This window comes from Rhyacophila brunnea, unplaced genomic scaffold, assembly GCF_057557595.1.
Source record: "Rhyacophila brunnea isolate RB1 unplaced genomic scaffold, BYU_Rbru_1.0 scaffold_6, whole genome shotgun sequence".
In the NCBI taxonomy this organism is placed as follows: Eukaryota; Metazoa; Arthropoda; class Insecta; order Trichoptera; family Rhyacophilidae; genus Rhyacophila; species Rhyacophila brunnea.
The window spans coordinates 37,146,617-37,172,200 of NW_028233276.1; the positions used below are offsets into that span (position 1 = coordinate 37,146,617).

The 25,584-nt window shown below is 30.3% G+C and overlaps 3 protein-coding genes and 1 pseudogene across 4 annotated transcripts in view; 1 reads left to right on the forward strand and 3 right to left on the reverse strand.

Moving 5' to 3' along the window:
* LOC147065636 (solute carrier family 22 member 13-like) overlaps positions 1–25,584 on the forward strand; it is a 133,826-nt gene that overhangs the window by 37,221 nt on the left and 71,021 nt on the right. The window lies entirely within an intron of this gene.
* On the reverse strand, positions 1,183–1,898 carry LOC147065637 (uncharacterized). The gene is made up of 2 exons (XM_085956925.1): positions 1,827–1,898; positions 1,183–1,581 (listed from the first exon to the last, which is right to left on the reverse strand). The coding sequence occupies exons 1-2, from the start codon at positions 1,896–1,898 to the stop codon at positions 1,183–1,185; spliced, it is 471 nt and encodes a 156-aa protein (XP_085813051.1).
* LOC147065638 (cuticle protein 7 pseudogene) lies at positions 6,077–9,962 on the reverse strand (annotated as a pseudogene).
* LOC147065639 (uncharacterized) lies at positions 12,018–14,264 on the reverse strand. The gene is made up of 2 exons (XM_085956545.1): positions 14,124–14,264; positions 12,018–12,891 (listed from the first exon to the last, which is right to left on the reverse strand). Exons 1-2 carry the CDS (start codon positions 14,133–14,135, stop codon positions 12,205–12,207), a joined length of 699 nt encoding a protein of 232 aa, XP_085812671.1. The 5' UTR covers positions 14,136–14,264; the 3' UTR covers positions 12,018–12,204.

The following is a 25,584-nucleotide window of genomic DNA, read 5'->3' on the forward strand; positions in this document are numbered from 1 at the left end:
GTTGTTAGTTAGTTAGTACGATGTTGTTTTCTTAGCACTTTATACTTAATTTGACTAAGATTTTGGTGTAATTGTATGACCGATTTGAACTATTTCGGGGGCTCCCTTTTGAATCTTCTAACAAGTATATATCATTAGCATCAGAGTGTCTAAAGTCATTCTGAAATTAATTCATACATGTATAAAAATAATTTCATATACGAGATATATTGCACTAACCTTGAACATGTAAATTTTCACTTAATAATATGAAGGCGTACTTACTGCATCCTTTTATATTTTATAATAATATGAAGCCACACTAAATCGAGTCACTCAGTGGGAATGTCAATAAAGTACCTATTTATAAGGTATATTTATTAATTTCATAAGGTATGAAACTTCTATACTGTTTTTACTCAAAATTACTTGTGAATCACTTTATAAAATGTGACGTCGGAACAATAATAAATGTCGATTTGTATTTATTTTTGATATAAGAAATGAGTGGTCCTCTTACAAATAGAATAATAGAAATAGTAACAAACAGTCAGTTTTAAGTTAGTTTTCAGTCCCAAAGTATTTATGGCTTTCACGTTGTAACACTTTATTTTTTAAATGTGTAGAGTTGAAAACGAAAGTAAATTAAATGTTTTTTTTGTTGGTGAATATTTTATTCGCGCATCCCACTTTGGGAACCGTTTCAGTTGAATATACCATGAGAACTTCATTAATTATAATTAGGGTGGTATTTAATGACATAATATGTGATTAATATTGGTTTAATTTATGACAAATAACGCTGTTAGCAGTATATTGGATTATTGACGATGTAAATTTTTCATTGAGATTAAACATAACTGACGTTCAGGTCAAGGGTTTTCTTTAATACACAGTTTTGGTGCAAACCATTGCTCTACGTCAAAACAAGAAACAGAAAAAATAAAATAAATTTGATTTAATTTTAAAATAAATAATTTATTTGTAAATATATAATATATGTTCCTAAAAACCTAAGCATAACAATGATTTGATAATCCATCCATACAATTTACACATAATATTTTATTCGATCAAAGTTGATTTAAGAACAATTTACAAAAATACTGATTGATAACATTGTACATTCATAATAATTATTGAACCAACGAGGTAATGAAAAATAGCATAATCAGGTAAACTTGTAGTGACTAGAAGACTTGTTTAATATTTGTGTGCTGAGTATTTAGGGACATGGTAGTGTGGAACTTGGTGACTAGCAGCGGCTTGGTAATGTGGGGCATGATGCTGAGGAGCTTGGTGCTTGGGCGCTGGAGGAGCTGGAGCATGACCAGTTGGTTCACGGTGGACGACAGCGTTGAATCCGCTCTTTCCATCGACGGTGTATTCAACAGTACGTTTGTAACCATCAGCGTCGATCAGAGTGTAGAATCCCTTAGTGAGGTCTCCATCGCGGGTCTCGTGTTGGCCGTGGTAGTCTCCGGTTTTTTCATCCTGTACGTCGTAGGAGAATTCGTATTTGGGGTGGCCATGCTCTTCATGTTCAGCGTGATGGTGGTACTGTGACTGAACGGCGACGGCCAAGATAGCTAAGAGGAATAACTGGAGCAACAAACAATATAATATTAGTCACGTTTTTGTAACAACGTCTCATATAATTTTGACTGAAAAGGACTGTTCATGTCTTTACGATCTTCTGTTGGTTCGATCAAATACAATTATTTTGATTTTAGTCTATTGTATCATACGGAAAAAAATATTTGTACACCTATGCTCGACCAAAGTAACACTATGGTTACAATAAGGTTGCTGTATACTCTAATTTACGCCATTCACTGATCCTAGACCTGGGTCATGGAATATTTTTCTTGGTACATTCTCAAGACAATTTTAAGGGCATTGCGCGTGTGTTCGGCCATGTTAGACCGCCATAAACGGTTAGTGGAGGAAAAGCATGCAAGTTTAATATATTATAAGCATAAATTTCTAACAATATTAAATTATTTGTCAATAATAATTTTGTTTGCGATATGAAAAGAGAGATACGTCGTAACAAGTTAAAAATGAGTTGAATATCTCAAATTTAACAAAATGCACATAATACGAGTATTACACGAGTGATAAAAAAGGACGAGTCAATCAACGCCTCTTAACTACCAAGTCTAATACAGAAACATAAGATTTCCTATATAAAGTGGTCCAAAACGCATTCTTCTTTTGGATCTCCTTAAAAGTAGAGATTTTTTTTTCATCTCACAAAATTATTGTACATCTTAAAAATATTCTTCGCAATATTAAAAACAATGAAAACCACACAATACAAAAAATATGTAAGCAAAATTTACAATATAAAAAAGTTTAAGTTGATACTATTATACGATTTTAAAAATTTAGTAATTCATATATTTCAGAAATATATAAAAAAAAAATACGATAATAATAATATTAATCAAAATTACATCGGGCAAACGGTGTTAACATTTTTATACTCAAATAAATATATATTTTATAGAATAAAATGTTTTTGGTAAAATATTAGCAAGTCAAAACATTAAACTTTGTTGTTGAAGTACATGTACATTTTTTTTTATAAATAAGTTGATTAGAAAATATTGATGAAGCGAAAACTTGCTGAAAACAAAATGCATATACTTATGCGTAAATGAAAGGAGTCAATCAACGCCTTTAAATTACCAAACAGAAACATAAGATTTCCCATACAAAGAGGTCCAAAACGCAAATTTCTTTTGACTCTCCTTACACAGAATTATTGTACATCATAAAAATATTCTTCTCAATATTTAAAACAATGAAAACAACATGAACAAAATTTACAATTTAAAAAAGTTTAATGTCAATGCTATTAATGAATTTTAAAATTTAGTAATTCACATATTTCAGAAATATATAAAAATATAATAATAATGATATTAATCAAAGTTATATTGGACAAAAATTGGCGGTGCTAACATTTTTATGGTCAAATAAATAATTTCCAAATAAATATATATTTTATAGAATAAAATGTTTTTGGTAAAATATTAGCAAGTCAAAACATTAAACTTTGTTGTTGAAGTACATGTAGATTTTTTTTTATAAATAAGTTGATTAGAAAATATTGATGAAGCGAAACTATTCCTAATGTATCTTGCACCAAAATATATGTTTGTCAATATTTCCCACCTTGAATGCCATTGTAGTGGATTGGATTGTCTCTTTCGATTGAATGATACAACTCGAATACGCATTGCCTATTTTATACTCAAAATAAAATCCACCCCAAATTTCAACTGAGGTTTGTATCAAACACCGCAGGCGTTTAATTACATGTCATTTTTAAAGATTAACCAAAAATCGCAAGTCAGAGAAATGTTATTTGATTTAACTGGGTAATTTTTTGCACATATATTATCTCATTCTAACTGTGATATGTGGCCACATTCACCAATGTCAAGTATGCAATAAGTACTACTTACCCACTTTCGTAAATATCTGAAAATTAGTAATATTTTTTAATTTAAACTATTTCAATATTGTTCATAAAATAGGACAATATATGCAACTTTATTTCTACCTGCAAATATTAATGTTTTCAAGATAAGTACATTTAGTTTTTTTAAACACTGAAGCATTGTCGTATTATTAAGTGGACGAAGTGTGTGAAAAACATTACACCAAAATTTACGTAGTCTACCTAGGGATTGCAATACCGATATTTCAAAACCGATATCCCAGTATTTTTCGATACGGAAATACCGGTTTTAAAAATCTGAAAATACCGATATATTCGGTAAGTACATACTATTGAAGGTAGATATTTTTTTTACCATGTACGATCCTAATAAGATCATATAGGCCTCCACATAATGGAGGTTTATATTAACAGATTGCATTGATGTCAGCCACTTGCTCAACCTATTATGTCCATACCCTGGCTCATACACAAATTGAAAAATAATATGTGTATTTGCAAGACCCAGGATTTGAACCTGGGACTCACGACGTTATAGGTTGAGCTTAAGCCCCGCGGCTATCCTGGGTAAAATGTATTAATGAATATAAAAGGTTAAACAGGACTGTACTCTACTTACTGTAGACAGGACTGTATTTCGCTACTGTGTACTTTGTACTTCGCTGGATGCTATAAAGTATTAATATTTTAAAGAATTTTTTACATTTTATAATATGTATTAGAATGTTTTTTTATATTTTTACGAATACCGGTATTCAATCGGAAATACCGAAATACTGGTATTGGTATGTTCATTCGGTATTGCAATCCCTAAATCTAACCTTAATTATTTAAGTCTTCAGTTGGAATTCATGTCCCGAAATTTGTACGTACACATTTAGTTGACGTGTCAGAATTCCAATAGATTCAAATTAAAATATAAGGACATACTTATAGTATTGAGATAAAATGCATATTTAAACAAATATACTTTTAAAATGCGTTGTAATAAAAACTAGCGGAAAACAAGGAAAAAACAAAAATCTTGTTAGCATAATATTGCGTTTCCACCTTGAACTGTTATGGGTGAGGGAAGTCTTGTGCTTCGAAAATATGTACATTTTTTACTCAGGAATTTTATAATACACACATGTCTCATTTACAGTCACTAAAATGATGCAAAAATACTAGGTTCTCACCCAGCAGCTCCTAGTTCTACTGACAGCATTGCAATGCCGGGTTTAGGGACGTAGAAACCCGAAGCACTGATATGTTTTGAGCTATACCCACTATTCAAAAAACCTTACATCACATAATTTAATTAAAAACAATAATTATTGAGGATTCCATAATAATTTTAAGTAGTGGTTTTTGTAAAACTACATATATATTGAGTGGTTCTGTTATGGGACCCTTTAATGTTAGTTGCAAAGATTTTGTTTTCCTAGCATTTTATTCTTAATTTTACTAATATGTTGGTATAATTTGTGTGACCGATTTGAACTGTTAAGGGGCTCCCTTTTTAATCTTCTAACAAACCTATTGTCTCATTAGTATCAAAGTTTCTAGTGTCCTGAAATTAATTCATATTTTTTATATATAAAAATAATTTCATACATGAGATATATTGCACTAACCTTGGACATGTCAATTTTCATTTAATATGAAGCCACACTAAATCGAGTCACCCAGTGGGAATATCAATATAGTACCTATTTATAAGATATATTTATTAATCTTATAAGGTATGAAATTTGTAAAGATTTTTTACTCGAAAATACTAGTAGGTAGCGGACATTGGCGACGAATTTATCTTCGTAACTGAGCGGTTCAATTTATGAAAAAGTAACCTGAACAATAATATCTGTCGATTTGTATTTATTTTTGATACAAGGAATGTGTGGTCATCGTACAAATAGAATAGTAGAATTAGTAAGTAATAGTGTAAAACGCTGCAGATTAAAAAATAAAATAATATATTTCTGACATTAGTTCATCCATTACGTATTTATCAATAGGCTGTCACGACTCACGAGGTAATACTTTATTCTTTAAAGTTGTAGAGTTAAAAAAGTAAGTTAATTACGGTTAAACGGTTTTTTTGATGCTGAATATTCTATTCGCGCACCCCAATTTGGGAACCGTTGAAATATACCATGAGTACCCACTGCATTAATTATAATTAGGGTGTATTTTAAAGTATAATAATATGTGATTAAAAATGGTTTAATTTATGAAAACTAACACTGTTAGCAGTATATTGGGTTATTGACGATGTACATTTTCCATTGAGATTAAACATAACTGACGTTCAGGTCAAGGGTTTTCTTTAAAACAGTTTTGGTGCAAACCATTGCTCTACGGCAAAACAAGAAACAGAAAAAATAAAATACATTTAATTTAATTTTAAAATAAATAATTTATTTGTAAATATATAATATATATACCTAAAAACCTAAGCATAACAATGATTTGATAATCCATCCATACAATTTACACATAATATTTTATTCGATCAAAGTTGATTTAAGAACAATTTACAAAAATACTGTTTTGATAACATTGTACATTCATAATAATTATTGAACCAACGAGGTAATGAAAAATAGCATAATCAGGTAAACTTGTAGTGACTAGAAGACTTGTTTAATATGTGTGTGCTGAGTATTTAGGGACATGGTAGTGTGGAACTTGGTGACTAGCAGCGGCTTGGTAATGTGGGGCATGATGCTGAGGAGCTTGGTGCTTGGGCGCTGGAGGAGCTGGAGCATGACCAGTTGGTTCACGGTGGACGACAGCGTTGAATCCGCTCTTTCCATCGACGGTGTATTCAACAGTACGCTTGTAACCATCAGCGTCGATCAGAGTGTAAAATCCCTTGGTGAGGTCTCCATCGCGGGTCTCGTGTTGGCCGTGGTAGTCTCCGGTTTTTTCATCCTTTACGTCGTAAGAGAATTCGTATTTGGGGTGGCCATGCTCTTCATGTTCAGCGTGATGGTGGTACTGTGACTGAACGGCGACGGCCAAGATAGCTAAGAGAAATAACTGAAGCAACATATAATATAATATTAGTCACGTTTTTGTAACAACGTCTCATATAATTTTGGCTGAAAAGAACCGTTCAAGTCTTTACGATCTTCTGTTGGTTCGATCAAATACAATTATTTTGCGTTTAGTCTATTGTATCATACGGAAAAAGAAAAGTCTTTTTACACCTATGCTCGACCAAAGTGACACTATGGTTACAATAAAAATACTGTATAATCTAATTTACGCCATTCACGTATCCCAGACTTTGGGTCATGGAATGTTTTTCCAAGTACATTCCCAATACTATTTTTAATAGCGTTTCGCATTTATATGTTAGACCACTATAAATTGTTAGTGGAGGAAAATCATGAAAGCGTAATATATTGTTAGCATCTAACAATATTGAATTATTTGTCAATAATAATGTTGCTTGTGATATGAAAAGAGAGATATATTCTAACAATTTGAAAATGAATTGAATATTTCAAACTAAACAAAATGCATATATGCGTAAATGAAAGGAGTCAATCAACGCCTTTAAATTACCAAACAGAAACATAAGATTTCCCATACAAAGAGGTCCAAAACGCAAATTTCTTTTGACTCTCCTTACACAGAATTATTGTACATTATAAAAATATTCTTCTCAATATTTAAAACAATGGAAACAACATGAACAAAATTTACAATTTAAAAATGCTTAATGTCAATGATATTAATGAATTTTAAAATTTAGTAATTCACATATTTCAGAAATATATAAAAATATAATAATAATGATATTAATCAAAGTTATATTGGACAAAAATTGGCGGTGCTAACATTTTTATTGTCAAATAAATAATTTCCAAATAAATATATATTTTATAGAATAAAATGTTTTTGGTAAAATATTAGCAAGTCAAAACATTAAACTTTGTTGTTGAAGTACATGTATATTTTTTTATAAATAAGTTGATTAGAAAATATTGATGAAGCGAAACTAGTCCTAATGTATCTTGCACCAAAATATATATTTGTTAATATTTCCCACCTTGAATGCCATTGTAGTGGATTGGGTTGACTCTTTCGATTGAATGATACAACTCGAATACGCATTGCCTATTTTATACTCAAAATAAAATCCACCCCAAATTTCAACTGAGGTTTGTATCAAACACCGCAGGCGTTTTATTACATGTCATTTTTAAAGATTAACTAAAAATCGCAAGTCACAGAAATGTTGTTTGATTTAACTGGGTAATTTTTTGCACGCATATTATCTCATTCAAACTGTGATATGTGGCCACATTCACCAATGTCAAGTATGCAATAAGTACTACTTACCCACTTTCGTAAATATCTGAAAATTAATAATATTTTTTAATTTAAACTATTTCAATATTATTCATAAAATAGGGCAAGATATGCAACTTTATTTCTACCTGCAAATATTAATGTTTTAAATATACATTTAGTTTTTTTAAACACTGAAGCATTGTCGTATTATTAAGTAGACGAAGTGTGTGAAAAACATTACACCAAAATTTACGTAGTCTACCTAGGGATTGCAATACCAATATTTTAAAACCGTTATCCCAGTATTTTTCGATACCGAAATACCGGTTTTAAAAGTCTGAAAATACCGATATATTCGGTAAGTACATACTATTGAAAGTATATATTTTTTTTACCATGTACGATCCTAATAAGATCATATGGGCCTCCACATAATGGAGGTTTATATTAACAGATTGCATTGATGTCAGCCACTTGCTCAACCTATTAGGTACATACTCTGGCTCATACACAATCTGAAAAACAATATGTGTATTTTGCAGACCCAGAATTTGAACCTGGGATTCACGACGTTATAGGCTAAGCTTAAGCCCCGCGGCCATCCTGGGTAAAATGTATTAATGAATATAAAACGTTTAACAGAACTGTACTCTACTTACTGTAGACAGGACTGTATTTCGCTACTCTGTACTTTGTACTTCGCTAGATGCTATAAAGTATTAATATTTTAAAGAATTTGTTACATTTATAATATGTATTAGAATGTTTTATTATATTTTTACGAATACCGGTATTCAATCGGAAATACCGAAATACTGGTATTGGTATGTTCATTCGGTATTGCAATCCCTAAATCTACCTTTAATTATTTAAGTCTTCAGTTGGAATTCATGTCCCGAAATTTGTACATACACATTTAGTTGACGTGTCACAATTCCAATAGATTCAAATTCAAATATAAGGACATACTTATAGTATTGAGATAAAATGCATATTTAAACAAATATACTTTTAAAATGCGTTGTAATAAAAACTTAAATTAGAAATTAGAAATACAATCCGAATTCCGAATGATTCAAAAATAGATTATCAAGTATAGGTGCTCGTAAGTATCAAGTGTTTGGTTATAATGACAGTGTTATCAGATATTTGATACCAATCAATATCAAATAAAATTTGTTCTTTATCTCAATGCTATACGGCCATCTCTTATCGGTACGATATCTCACGGTGAACTGTGGTACGGCGAAATTTAATACGTAAAATTTACAGTTAACCGCCTGAAATTTTATTCTTTCGTAATAAACAGTTGAAAAATAGTGAAAATGGCGGGAAAATGACTATTTTTTTTTGTAATAAGGGTCAATTTTTTTCCCCTTCTTAACGCATATGTATCTCAACGCCAGATGGTTACATTATAAATACTTATTCTACGTATGTACTTAAACTGTACTCTACCTACATTGCAATACGGTCGATTCTGAAAAAAATACTTACTTTTGTATCCAGATATTAAATGTAATGGTTGTATCCTGTACCAATATTAATGCATTTAAGAAAATATTACGTATTTTTACGTATTAACGTAAACTATTCACATGGGCTAGGGCCACCGTGAGGGATATAGCTGCTGGTGTGTGAAAAAAATGCCACTTCAAGTTAGGCATACCTAGCAAAACATTGCATAATGTTCAGCATACGAAATGGCTTTCTCGCATAACACAATAATCGTACATTACCGATCATGTAGGTTGCGCACATATTTTTTTTATTCACAATTTATATCATATATATTTATATATATTATATCACATCAAGTTGGTATATTTAAATACATTAAATAACACTTATGTATATTATGTAATGTGCATAAAAGCTCATTACTTAAGGATGAGATTAGCAGCAACTTTAGTGTAATTAATAATATTGTTACAGATAATTTTTATTTTAAATACTCAGTATGCATCTAAAATAAGTGTAAAATATGCGTTTTTCGGAAAAACCGATTTTATTGGTATTTTCTGAGTAAGTTTTTTAAAAGGTGAGAAACAATTTTGGAATTCTTCATAGTTATATCGAATTCATTTATTAATTTTTAAAAGTATCGTTTTTTTAGAAAACATGACTTCTTCATTCGACACTCTTGTAATAATTATAATAATGATAGTTACTTCGCCTCCGTTGATACATTTAATAACTCACCTGCTTCTTTCAAACGCGCCATTTCCAATATTTCGTATAATCGATCCTAGTTGTAATTCAAATATAGATACATATTATGTATGATAGAATACAAAACAAAATTGTCCATGTCCAATAGTATTTATTTCACACCGGGTCAAATCCAGATGATACAAAACAAACATGGCCATCTCCAACATTAAATCGTAAATTTATTGTTTGTTAAGAATTTTCAATTATCGAGGATTGTTTAAATCGTATTTTTAAAGTTAAATATAAGTATAAATTAGCAAGTCATTGACTCGCGGGTACAAATTAACCACAAAAACAAAAAGGATAATTTATTTAGTTTCACTTATGATGGAGATGGCCACGTTTGTTTTTTGGCGTCACATATTATATTGTCTTTGTTGTTCTCGTTTCCTCTTCTCTATTCTATCTTATCAATTTCAATAATGTCTCCCATATATCTATAAATGCGACCTCAGCGACTTCCTGTTATCGACGAGATCTTGTTGTCTAAGTATCTTTATTGCATTTGCATAAATAATTTCAGTTGTTATTGTCAATCTCTAACTGTGTCATATATTGGCAGTATTGGCACTCGTATATTTGCGAGATAAAAAGAAATAGGGATACGTTACTCGTATATTAAAATTATAATTTGCTATTACTAAATGTTGATACACAATCGACTGAGAATATTGCACTTTGTTCAGCCATCATTTAGCAATGGAGATAATAAGAATTTAAATTACATATTATGTATGTTTTTATTGGTGACGGTAGTTTTAGAGTACATAATATGTATAAAGCAACACCATAATGTAATCTCTAATTTATTGGTTGCTAAGGCATTTAAATAAAAATATCACTATATCTAGAGACTGGAGGGAGTAAAATATATTTATTCAATTATTTTGATGCGCTAAGAGAAAATAAATTAAACTCCACCAAGATCTAGATTTCGGCTTAAAAAATGGAATGGTTCAAATGTTTATTTTATTGCATTTTAGTAAAGCAAATTATATTTATTTATAATATTAGGAATTCAAATTTTGGTAATTTTTCGTTTAACATTTTTAACTAATCTTAGTTATTAGATGATACGAGTATCCTAAATACCTAAATGACAAAGCCGGCACCGCATTAAAGTGTTTTTTTTAATTTATGTAGCATCCACCTGGGATAAACAGTAAAGAAAAGTTTTCGCTTAACTCCTTCATATTTGGAGAGATGATACTAAAATTGTATTACATACGATAAACTATTTCTTTTATTCAACGAATAATTCATAGGATTTGAGAATGTAACATTCTTCATATATTAGACATACATAGTTTCAAAAACATCAGATATATGCTAATATTTTGTGTTTGTTTTAATACGACACCCATTTCTACTACTAGTTAATTTCTTCGTAATTAGATATGATGCTCGTAGCTTAATTGTGTAAAGCACGTTGGCGCGAATCCAGTGATTACATGTTGGAGTCCCGTTGGGCGTCGTATTTTTTTTCTGGTAGGTATATATCTGAGGTGTTTTCAAATTATGCATGTAAAACATATTATAATGATAGATACGAGAGATCATTTAATAACATTAATATAAAGGTTTTTGTAATGCTACAATTTTCTAATGAATATTTTAATACAACAAATAATTGCTTAACCTATGTTATCCAACTTATACAATATGGTTTAGAATATTAAGAACTCACAAATAATATTAGAGGATCCTTAATATATTCGAGATAAAGATTCTGAGATCATTTTGGGAACCATAAGGCAAATGAAAACTGGTGGATGAGATACGAATATTAATGGCAACGAAACCGAAAAGAAAAAGTAAAATTCAAAAACTCAATGTCTTGACTGAAATAATAAGGGATGCCATCACAAAAAGAGCATAGAACAGGCAGACATGGAATGATATTCTGGAGGCGGTAAAGATCCTCACCGGATTGTCCAGCTAATGATGGATTGTAAAATATTTAAACAAAACCATCCTTTCTCCTACAATGATATTTTAGAACACAATAAAAATGAAAATTGTCGAATCGCTTTTAAATAAATAATTTATTAAATATTATATAGTGAACAATACAATGAAAACAATTTGAGATACTTTGTACAAAACTAAATAAATCTCATTAAGATTTATTTATAAACATTTATATTAAATTCACTAAAATAACCTAACACTATAATAATACTTTTAACATTGCATCATTCGATCACATTTCATACATTGCACATTTAGGAACATTTTTTAAATCGGTATTTTTAATGCTTTGGCGCAACATATTTTTGCTGCACCATGAATTTGGGTACATCAAACATTGGGTGTATCGGTGCCGGCGCGATTTCTTTTACTTGTGGGGCATGGTGCATTTGTGCAACCTGTTGCATCTGCGCTACATGGTGCATTGGCGCCACATGGTGCATTTGCGCCACTTGGTGCATCAGTGGTACTTTTGGTGCTAAGTGCATCTGTGTCATTTGGTGTACTTGTGGGGCCTGATGCATCTGTGGTGCTTGGTGTACGTGGTGTACTTGAGGAACGTGGTGCACTTGAGGAACGTGGTGTACTTGAGGCACATGGTGGGTAGCTGCGGCTTGGTAGTGAGGAGCATGGTGTTGAGGAGCGTGGTGTTGAGGAGCTTGGTGTTTGTGCGCTGGAGGAGCTGGAGCATGACCTGTTGGTTCACGGTGAACGACAGCATTAAATCCGCTCTTTCCATCGACGGTGTATTCAACGGTGCGCTTGTAACCATCAGCATCGATCAAAGAGTAGTATCCCTTGGTAATCTCTCCATCGCGAGTCTCATGCTGACTATGATAGTCTCCTGTATGTTCGTCTTTTACTTCATAGGCGAATTCATATTTGGGATGATCATCATATTCTTCGTGAGTATGATGATGGTCGTGCTGTGCGCTGACAGCTATGGCCAGAGCGGCGATGAGGAAGAGCTGTAACAATAAAAAAACTTATTAATATTATCGACTAGTGATATTTGATGGAATTTATATCCCGCTAAATGTTAAAATGTGAAACCCGGTCGATTTCAGTAACTACTCCAGACAAAAACAGTCAAATTTTAGATTTTCAAGATATACAATATTCTTTTAATTGGCTCAATAATTTAATATAGATATTCGCCACCTCACGAAGGGGTTTTTCAACAGATTTTTGTTTTATGAGAAATAGATGTTAGCCACTTCCACAACCTCGACATGTGAATTTGCCAGATCGGGGATTGAAACCCGAGACCTACTATTATATACGTTGCAACTCGTCCGTCGAGGGTGCAAAATATGATACATTACCTGTTGCTATTAATTAAATGTTTTACTCAACCGAAGTCTGTTATAATTTTAGTCACTATACAATACATCTTTGAAAATATTTAAATATCTTTATGTCTTAATTCAATTAAAATAAACGTTTAATTGACATGATTAATATTAAAGGCACTCGAGTAAATAATATTTAGTATATAAATGCATAAAGTTTACTATGTAAACTAAACACCAGCCATTTAGAATTGAAATGTGATTTAAAAAGAATATATTAGTGATCGTAATATTGTGGCGCAAAATCTTCCATTAATGTCCGGGCCTCGATTTATCACACACCCCTAAATTAGCAGTGGTCATGGAGTCCGAAAAAATGCAATAAGATTTTTTTAATTTCTTTTATTTTGCTATCTGACAATTTATGGTGGAACTGCATTGTATTGTTGTTTTAATTTAATAAAACGCATTTTTTTGTAGTACTTATTCCACTTTTAATCAATAAATTAGGACCGGTTTCGTCCGCATCAGAGGGACATTTTTTTTTCAAATTATCACGAATTAACAAAACACAATTGGTTAACAACGATCATATTCACTTTTTATATTTCATTTTAGTTTGAAATTTTATATTTAATTTATTTTGTTTAAAAAAAACATTTTTTTTATTTTTAGCCACTTTAAGGGTAAATCCGGTCCTGTTGATATAGGATGTAAAATATTATGACGCAACGTTGTATTGAATATTTTTTTTAAAGAGAAAGAAGAAAAAGTATAATAAGAATAGTAGAAAGGAAACCTTTCTAAAACCTTGATATTATTATATAGCTGTTCACTGTTTGCTTTATGCAATTGTCTTAATATATTATTATGTAGTTATTATTTAAATTTGTATGGTATTGTTATACCTTGTATGCCATGGTAGTGGATTAGTTAAAAGTACTCAATCGAATGATACTTTCCAGTAAGTTGTTGGCTGTTTTATACCCGAAATAAAATGCAATTTAACTTGGTTCAACAATTAAGTCAACTAACACCTTAGGCGTCCTAAGGCACTGCAACACACTCCATTTTTGTATGATTAAGAAGTAAAAAATCGCAAGTCATACATTATACGTATTTTTTGGTTCGAGCGACAAATTTTTGTCATTTGTCTCGGCATTGCGAAAAAATAAATGGAAACATATCTAACTGGTATAATTTTACTTTTTAATTTTAAAACCTATATTGTTTAAATAAAATAAATTTACGTTCTTATATTAGAAGTATTCAAATATGATGGAAGTAATCTTACAGTCATTCTGAAGATAGGTATATAGCCAGGAAAAGCTATCAAATATAAATAACTCGACCATTTTAGTAACAACAATAATTTTAAATTGATGTTAATATAAACCACTTCTTTATTCAGCGAATAATTCACATAATTTGATAATTTAATATTCTATATATTGAACATACATAATAAAAAAAATTCTAGTAGGTATGTGTATGAGATGTTTTCAAATGATGTATGTTTTATGAAAATATATTAATTATTATTTCACAAAATTTTGAGTTACGTATATTATATTATTATTCATAGATTTCCTTTTAAATGGATGAAACTTATCCGTTTTGTTATCAAAGTACTTATTTATAAACGGATGAATCCGGTTCTGAGTATTTTTATATTATATCAAATATGATAATAGAGAGGGAAGATTAATTTAAAATAAATACTTTTCATGAAAACCGAAAAAAAGTTGAGTTTTGTACAACTTTGTATGTGAATTTTTGTTAAATTAACTAAATCAGCAGAAATGATTCGAATCATTCCTTTTCTTACATGTGTGTGTGTATGCATTGTGGTTATTTTAGCACATTCAACATTTTCTTCAGACTTATTTCACTTTTCCTTTCGCATATTATATTTTTTGTCTTCTTATATTTTTTGAAGAAAATCAAAATATATTGTTTTTCTTCAAAAAATATAAGACTCTTCTTCTTGAAATATCTAAGTACCTAATCCGTTAGGACTATAAATAGAAGGAACATGTTCTGTTAGAACGTTTTTGTATTGTTAAATAGATAGCCAAATCAATATTGAGTACACTCTTATTTATTTTTTATGCTGTATATGCGATTATTGGTGATTATTCATCTAAATGATTTAAATAATGATGGTTATTTACCAATTTTCAGCAATATTTATTAATTTATGGATTTATCTGTGATATTTAAAATCGTAATTTTTGACAGTTGATGCAAACGATAATAATCTTAACTTTCCCATTAAAGAATCTGCAATATGAAATGATCCATCTAATTTATTCACTTGTAACGTTTTTAATGTTTTTACTAAATAAACTAAAGGGTTTCTTCAACGTTCTTTGTCAGTAATACCTAAGACCCATTTTGAATTAATAACCCACTTTTAGGTTTTATTATAATTTTTACATATAAAATTACCGAATCGATTTCTACGCCATTATTGACAACGAAACGCTAGCGGATGTAGAAAGTAATCATGGGTCGGGGCGAGGCATTTTGCAAGAAACCCAATTCACAAAAATATACTTGATTTTAAATTATCTATGTACGGCAGTGGCGAGGGGTGTAGGTAGACTGTTAAGATTCGAGATAAATACTGCACACTAAACGTTTTCAGTCACGTATAAGTTTTCATTGTACTAATAATAGAATGTACGGATGATGCTGGTTACTATTTAAAATTAAATTAAACCCTGCCTGAACTAAACCACGATAGTTTAGGTATACATTGGCGATCCAATAAAAATAGTGGACACTTTTTCAGTCATACTTATCTGTATTCATTATTTAGAATACATATTACAGATGGTGATGTTTAGTTTTTTTTTAATTCATTGATCCCTGCCTAACGAAACCATAATCGATAAAAAATATTCTTCTATCTATAAAATATCTTAAATTACGTACAATAGGTAGTTTTAGATATTTTTGAGATAAACGAATACTCTTCAACTATCATCTACTATGTGATGGATTAGGCAGGGTTTAATTGAATTTTAAAAACTTACAAACACTATCTACACATTGTAGTCCTAGTTCAATGAAAACAAATACGTTTGACTGTAGTAAGTGTGAACAATTTATGTCAGATCTTAACAGCCTCCTTCGCCACTGATGTACAGTAAAATATAGAGCAGTCATATTTAAACAAATCGATCATCTAAAATCCTGCCAGGCCTCCCCATTTTAAATTATCTATTAGAAAATAGTAAATCCAAAATGTGGATCGTCGCAAGAATATTACAAACAAAATTGAACAAAATTATGTTCCTGGCGATATATTATAGTGTATGTATTGTGTTAAATTTATGAGAAAATTGAACGAAAATATCACCAATTACTAGATTGCTAGAGAAAATAATAAAAAAACTATTCTAGTTTGTTAAAAATCGCGAGTTACCAAGCGCCGGAAGCATTGATTTAGAATTTGCCATCATCAAACTTTCTTAGATCATTGAAGATTAAAATGATTTAATAAAGTAATTTAAAAAAGACATGGGTTAGAATATAATTATTTTGTCGGTTTACATTGAAAAAATGTATATAAAAAAATCTAAATTGATGTTTAAAATTCCAATGATATGAAATGATATTAAGAGCGTAATTCAGTGAAACGGCAAATAATTTTCAACAGTAGGTGCGACGAAATTTCTCACTCGTCGCCTGGACTCGCCAATCGGAGACCGATAGTCGAAGTGTGCGCACGTCGATTTGTTTTGTCATGGCGTCGGATGAAAATATTCTTAAATCGTGTAAAGATGACTAAAAAACTTTACGTATGTACTTAAAAAAGAAAACATGTCAATAAATATACTATTATTTTTAGTAATATAACAATAAACATAACATTAAATGGACGCATGTTAGATTTTTATGACAAGTTATATTTCGTTCGGCACGCAATGCAATCCGCACGGCAATCCGCGCATCGCCTAGCCACGATCTTTTTAGACCATGCCTCAACTGAAGTATAGCCTTAAGTGAAATGTTTATAATATGTTTTATAATATTATAATTACTCGATTTTTTTCGATTCTTGAGAATCTTCAATTCTCGAATTCAAAAGTATTTGATTGAGGAGAATCCAAAATTTATTAATTTTTCAAGTTCTTCAGAATCCTCGAGATTTTTTTATTTAATGTGCTACGCTACCAAATTATTGTATTTTTTAAAACTAATCCATTTTAACTCTTCCAGCCAATAATTTTTAAGTGTTTTTTGCGACTATTATTCACGAATTTGCATTTTGTGTCGAGGTTAAGGGCTTTTTACCTAAAATTACCTAAATTTCATGTATTATTTTTTAAGTCAATCAAGACTTATGAATCACATATTTTTAATATATTCCTGGTATTTGGTAATTCTCATTGACGATTTCTCTAAAAATGAGAATCTCATAATTTATCTCGAGACCAAGAATGGCACCTATGAGCACAACCCTGCATTTGTTCGGATATGCAAGGGAAAACATTTCTCGTATAAACCAAAGTAGGTGGGTGTATGAATGAAAAAATATTTTTTTAGGTACATATATTACAATATTATAAATTATTGGCTCACAGTAGTGTAGCGAAATACTAGCAGGTGTGCAACTGCAAAAAAAGTTATAGGGATTTTTTGCATAGGTACAGTTAGATATTATGATATCTCACACAGATACTGCGTGTGCATATTGAACTCTTTTAACTTTGAACTTTTTTTATAAGAAACAACTGTGAACATAAAATATGTATTTTAGGATTTGTATTTTTCTCAGCTCTAGAGGGGAGCTTTAAGAACATCTAATAACAGAATAATGAAACAAAAAAATAAATAATATTCGCAACGTAAGGCTTGGCATCGTATCAGTGCATCAGTTATGCAGCCATAAACTAAATAATTTGATTTCCGCGCCAGAATATATCCGCGCCAAATATTAATATTTTACGCCAAATATTCTGTATTTTTTATGAATTAAATATTATGAAAAATATATGGATACTATGAAGTTTTCAGGATTATTATAACTTTTACCCACTTCTAGGTAGAGTAGGATTTGGACGCACGTCTTTCATTTTCCGGGTGAGTGTTTAATTATAACTACACTTTAACTGAGGTATATCAAATTACATCAATTAAGAGTACAAATTAATAGTATTCGATAAATTTCGTCATGAGAATTCTAGAGAAATAATCCGAAAAGGCCAATCTCGAATCTCGAGAAAATATTTTTTCGAAATTACTGAAATTCTCATTTCACGAGATATCATCAACGAGATTCTCAAGAAATCGAGAAATTGTTACTAAGCTAAGCTGTCGACCATAACCGTAATTTGAATAAAACTTATTGAAATTTTAATTTCCCTGTACAAGAAAAAGGCTTAACTTTGATTCTGAACGGAATTTATTAAAATTCCTGGTTAAAATTTATTGGTCGAAGAGCTAAAAAAATAAAGCTCTCGACTTTCATTCTCAATGTATTTTTTTTTAATTTGCCAATATTTTTTTTCGGAAGACCTAAAAATGAAAAAAAATCGACAAGAATTTCGTAATTTCGTAAAAATGTAAAAACAAAATCTCGAGAAAACAAATATTCTTGATCTAGAGATTTTTCAAATATCGAGAAATCGCAAGCTCTAATCGGGAGGTAATCTGCTTTGTAATTGATTAATGTAAATTACATGAGTAACAGTCCGGTCTGTTTGATTTTTAACTATGCGAACAGATTTAATACGAAACCAAGCGAGAGATGAATTTAAGAAAAACGGGCTTATTTTGTAAAATAAACTGCCAACAATAATTTTTTTTAAAACTACAACAGGACATGTGGCCCAATGAGAGTGATGTATTTAGTAATATAAGTAAAACAATCACAAACACCCAGACTTTGAAAAAATCACATAAATATATCATCACCTCACCGAGAATCAAACTCGGTACCCTCTACTTATACTATTTAATACCGATTAAATATTACATTGTCGATTATTATTTATCTATTATTTAGTCTATCGTCTGGTTAATTCTTCATAACCAAGTACCTATATGAAGAGTTCTATGATTTGTATACTTAATAAAAAAAATCGTACACTTTTATTAGTTATTTTATCAATATAATTGAATTCCAATCCAAAGTAGTTGGTAAAAACTGTGCATAGGTACTTACAAGTTTTTTATTACGTATGGGGCGCATTTTTCGCCACTGCCCAGGGTGCTAAAATATCTTGTTACGCCCTTGAAAAGCGCCTCACGCACTGGACTATGAGAGCACCAAGAAAATTCACCTCCCTTACAGATGGATTATTATGTTGGTCATCCATGTTCTCGAAATTATTCCGTTTCCTTATTATTTTGCCATGATCTCAAATAAACGACATATTATGCGAGAAGGTTAACACGTACAAATTACCACTTTGTGAAATATTGGATGAATGAGGTGTCATCCGGTCTTAATGCTATTCTGACATCTGTTATTTGAATACATGTTCACGGGAATAATATTTACGTACAAATTTAACAAAAGAAGGATGGGTAAGGCCGACTGCAAGAAATCGATGGCGTATGTCAGACCTCGGGTTGAGCCGTAGCGTCTTTGTTAGAAGAAGTAGTTCATCAATATTAGTATACTGACAATTTTCTTTTTTATGAACATGAAATCATCGACTTACAAAAAATAAAAGTGTTTTCGAAAATCTTTTTAATTTTTCTGGCACCACAACTTTATATAGGTCTGAGCCTCCTCCAGTATCTGCATCCATCCATGTTTGTTCAAAGCCGCTTCCCTCCAGTTTACGACACCTAAGGTCATTAAATCTGACTCAACACTATCCATATATATTGCATGAGGTCGACCAGGTCATCGTTTGCCATCCAGCTTTCCGTATATCAGTTCTTTTGTCACGCGTGAAGCTTTCGTAAATAACTTCCTCATGTCAATCTTGGAATACTCGTAGAAATTTCACTTTTTAAAAAATAGATAAACATAGACGAACATAGTTAAAATATTAACTCTACCTACATTATAATAAGGTTAATTATTAACAATCTGCATTGCTGTCTTTGCAGCATTGTTTTATAATTTTCTATAGCAGCTACAGGAGTTAGCGTACTATATTGTATAACATACACATAGTGTAAATTGCAAAAATGGTGATTATTTTACGTTGGACGTTATTGTCTTTGACCTATTCTGATAACGTGGCCACTTTTATATTGATATTTTTTTGTGTGAGTGTGCTATAAAATAGCAAGTTTTCAATTCGCACGCCTTATATTATTTTGAATACGTTTCTTATGGCTTTGGTAATGAGTGGTACCTAGATACATTACGATCACCTGTGTTCAATTAATCGGCATGTACGTGAAGTTCAGTTAAGCAGTTATTAGGTAAGTAGGTGTCACGCATAATGAGAGCAATCAATAAAATTAATTAATCCTAGCACAATTGACCAATTATTTTTTGACATTTGTAATTATTGATTTGAAAACGTATATTATTAAAACATATGCGTACGCATGAATTGCTCGTATCACATGCTAAGTTTTTTTTAATCTAAATTTTAATATTTAAATCGAAAATATCTGGTCATAATATTTTTTTTAAATTCACATATGATTTTAAAATAGGTCAGTGAAGACAATACGTTTCTCGTTCTTTGTGTCCCTTCTTCTAATAGTTCAGTCATATTAAGATTTTATCAAAAATATACCATCATACATCCTTAAAATCTTGAAAAATGGCGAACGATTTTTAGTTTTTCATCTATATCTCATTAGCGTTTAAAAATATGGAAAATGAATCAAATAAAATTGAAAAATATAAAAAAATCACATCTTAAATATGAATATTTTTATTGTTTCTACAACGACTGTTGAGCTGTAGTGTGGGAATAAAATGTAGGAAACAGATTTTGATTTTATTTATGTGACGATTTTTCAAGATGGCGGCAGTAGCATCAACCACTAGTTCTATACATATACACAATCACCTCTTTAGGTGAATTACTCACAGAAAAAGCATTTAAATTCTAATGGATCCAAGCTCTGTACTATTCCATTTAAGTCGTTTTTTGCGACCCGGGTTTCGCCTTTCGGCATCTTCAAGCGCCGTGTACACTCACTAAATTGTTTATTGTATTTTTGTGACCTTTGACTTGATAGGTAGGTAATGGAGTTTTTACCTACTTTATTGTATTGATTTATTATATAAGCTAGAGTAAAGAGTGTTCGTTGTCAGTGTGTGTTTACCTTTTTGTGAGTGTACACAGCGAATGAAGATGCCGAAAGGCGAAACCCGGGTCACAAAAAACTACTTAAATGGAATAGTACAGAGCTTGCATCCATTAGAATTTAAATTCAAATTCCATCAAGTACCTTCAATCGATAGTATGAATATGAAAAAGCATTTATTGTGAAAATCGACATTTCATGAGATATAAATTTTAATAAAAACAAAATAATACCAATAAATACGAAGATGACGGTTATATCGCAGCATGGACGACTGTTGATTTTTGGTAATATGTGGTAATATTTGTAAATGAATATGCAAAATGTGTCTCATTTAAAGGAATTAGTATAATATATAACTGGAGTATAATAGAAGTTGGTGATACCAGACTTTTGTATGACATTGATGATAATGGAAATGATTTAGTTCTATGTTGTAGTGCATTTTATGTCATTGCTATTACGACAATCTCTCTTTTGAATATCAGAGACTAGCCCTATTCGATATTGTTTATTTCCGAGTTGGAGCTCTGTAGTGTTGCTAGTCGTTTTAATGATCTATTTTTGATAAAAGGAATAGCAGTGGAATACACCAATATCTTCACATAAACCCTTGAATTGTAGGATACCTTTAATATAGGTTAAAAGCAATGCATCTTTACCCGATAAGTTCTTCTGTTGACCGATAATGTGTAGATAGTAGGTATTTATAATAATAATATAATAATTTTACAGCCTAAATAACGATTCTTTGATAGCAGTAAATTACTTATAATATACTTGTTCATTAGCGAAGATTTTTGCTTTATTGCTTTATGTTTTATTTAATTTGAAGGCTCTTTATCTATGCGGAGCCTACTGCTTTGTGCACCCAGAATCCCGGTAAATACACCCCAGTTAGTATCGGTTACATGTAAGTTGTACGTATGCAGTTCATCGTGGGACACTTATTCGTGCGCTGCAGTACGTGAAACATGAGTTCGTATAACATTTTATCAAATGACGAGTTCTTCGTTGAACATTTCACCGTGGAATACATTTGTACGTATGCTACAACACTTAAACCATCGGAATATAAGGGAAAGACGGAATAAAATAAGTTGGTAACTAAATTAGAAATACTTTCATATTGTAATTATATTTATGTAGTTTCAACATTAAATTATTTCAAACCAGTAAAGACATCTTATAAAATTCGTGTTGAATCTAATTGGAACAGAAAACTAGCGCCACATGTTGTAGCATACGTACAAATATACTCCAAGGTGAAAAGTTCAACGAAGAACTCGTCATTTGATTAAATGTTACACGAACTCATGTTTCACATACTGCGGCGCACGAATAAGTGTCATGCGGTGAACTATTTACGTACAAATTTCCGGATACGGTTAGTATCGATAACATGATACAATATAGAATTAACATCATAATAATTGTAATACATAGTATGAATAATTTATGAGGTTTACTTCAATATTCTTTAACATTCATTTTATGGTAGAGGTGCTTTGTGATTACGTTCTAAATTTAACTTATCGTTTTTTTATTTATTTATTTAAACATAATACTGTAAGTTCATTAAGAATACAAAGCTCTGAAAACCTTAGAAACTCACCTGTTAGAAAAAGAATAATTTTACGTATATTCAATTAAAAATTAATGTACTTTAACCCAGTAATTTTTAATGAATTTCCCTATAGACAACGAGATGAGTGAAAGCTTGCCTGGTTACTCATCCAGGACCTAGAAAAATTAATTAAAAAAAATATGAATTCCTTTTTTAGTTTTAGCAAAGCATGCGTTTGATTTTAAATTTCGAACAATAACTTGTTGGAAGTATTATAATTTGACAATATGTTAATAAAAAGTAACAATAAGCTTCTTAGAAAACCCAAAAAAAAATTTTTCTACAAATACATAATCCCACCTTAAATTAATTTAGTCTTCTTTTAACTAAAAAAAGTAAAACAGATTTTCGTAACACCTAGAGAAGGCGGTATATATTTAAAAATAAAAAAATATAATACATATATCAATGTTATTGGTTTTGTTAGTATGGAAACATGTAAATTAGAACATTTACATTACAATAATATATCGTACCAGCTACCAAAGTAACTCGCAGTGTGATTGATCTGTAGCAAAAAGTTCGATTTCAAAAAAAAATCATCTCAAAATTATAATTTAATATTTTTGCTTTCACTTTCAACGAACCGCAGACAGTTGGTTGACACACGCGCCCTCAAATGAAATATTGGGTCACCGGAATCCTTTAATAGTATTTGCTTAATACATTTTATTTATTTTTAAAGAAAAGGTGTTTTCAACTCGATGGATAAAATAAAATGGTAACGGGCCAAGTAATTAAAATATATTAATTATTATTACGTGTTACTTCTATTTCAGAAAATCGTTTTAAGCATATTTCGGAAGACATTAATTTACTGTACTTGAATTTAGCCACAGTACCGGGCAATAATAAGTATGCTGTTTTTTAATATTTTTTTAGATTTATAAAAATAGAAGTTACTTATCATTCAAATACATTTTTAAAAAAATATGCAGTTTTTATCAGCAAAATCATACGATGGCAAATGTTGTATATAGTTAACGAGAGAAAAGATGTCAATATTATGTCATTTAAAAACGTAATATTTTAAATACATACTTAAATTGACTGAAAAATTTGTATATGTATCAAACACAATTTAAATTCCCGTTTAAATATTTACATATTTACTTGTTCTATGTACTCAGTTGTTGGCGTCTATTTTGATTACAATATGAAAACAAAACACATGCTATTTCATGTTATATTATTTTATATTATATTCATTTAATATGTTGTTCCTTTCTTAGTTAAAGATCATGTCATATCCATTCTTTGAGACAGTAGCTCAGAGTTTCCATATACATATTAAGCTCTTCTTTTAGATTACTCAAATACAAAAAGCACCTTCTTTCTGAATCGCATATCCCTTGTAACTAGCGCTTTAATACAGTAGTAAGTATAATCTTGTATTTATTTCTTCTATAAAGTACCTATTCTAATTTCCTCTTCTTGGTAATGGTTAGTATTGTGTAACCATACTACTTGTCTTTATAATGTCTTCGTTTCGGACATCTACATATCTAGAGTGTATGTATTACTAACATTATTCCATAGAACCACATTTAGAATACATATATTATATTTCTAATTAAATATTATTTAAAAATACTTTTAATACATTATATAACTACTGAATATAGATTAAGTAAATACATATTACAAATTATTCGATTCTTCTAACATTCATCAGAACTATTAAAAACAAACAAAATTTCTCGACCATGGTGTATTGAAATTAAATACTGCATGTATTATTATATTATTGTTTATCACGTTGTTCTTCCAAGAAGTGTCAACAATATTAAACTAATATGTTAAAAATATGCCTATAATCTTTTGGGTACTTAAGGGGAGACATGCTCAGCGTAGGTCAAAATGGAGCTTTTGCTCTATTTTCAAAGCATGATCCTGGATATATCTTAAACGTTGTAGATAATAAATATAATTTTGAAGCCTTATTATCCTTTATATTTATTTTAAACATTTGATGACTGCATAAAGTATTTTTATTACATAAAATAGTATTCTTTTAAACCTCTCGCTCTAATGTTTTAGAATATAGTCATATTTCAGTACATAAATGTGCAGTGGTGTTAAGATTTTTTACATTTATTAATTTTTAAACGCATTTATAAAACCATCAGTATAATTTATATCGACATTATTATAGTGAAATATTTACGATAAAAAATTATATTGATAATCTCTGTGATCCCAAATTTGACAAGAATTAGGCATTTAATTATTCAAAAAATCGGCAAGATTAACACATTTTAAGATAATTCTAAAGATACTCATTATAAGATATGTCTTTAACCATTCAAGTGTGATAAACATCCTACGAATAATGATTGCTTTATAATAATTATTGACCTAAGAATAAGGTTGTGTTTTTTTGAAATACGCCATTTTTTTTGGCATTCCCCAGTGGTTAAGCTACAACATATGGTCATAGCCATAAATTGACAAACTATAATTGAAGTCGGGAGTAAAATGATGTTAACGCTCGTGTCTGA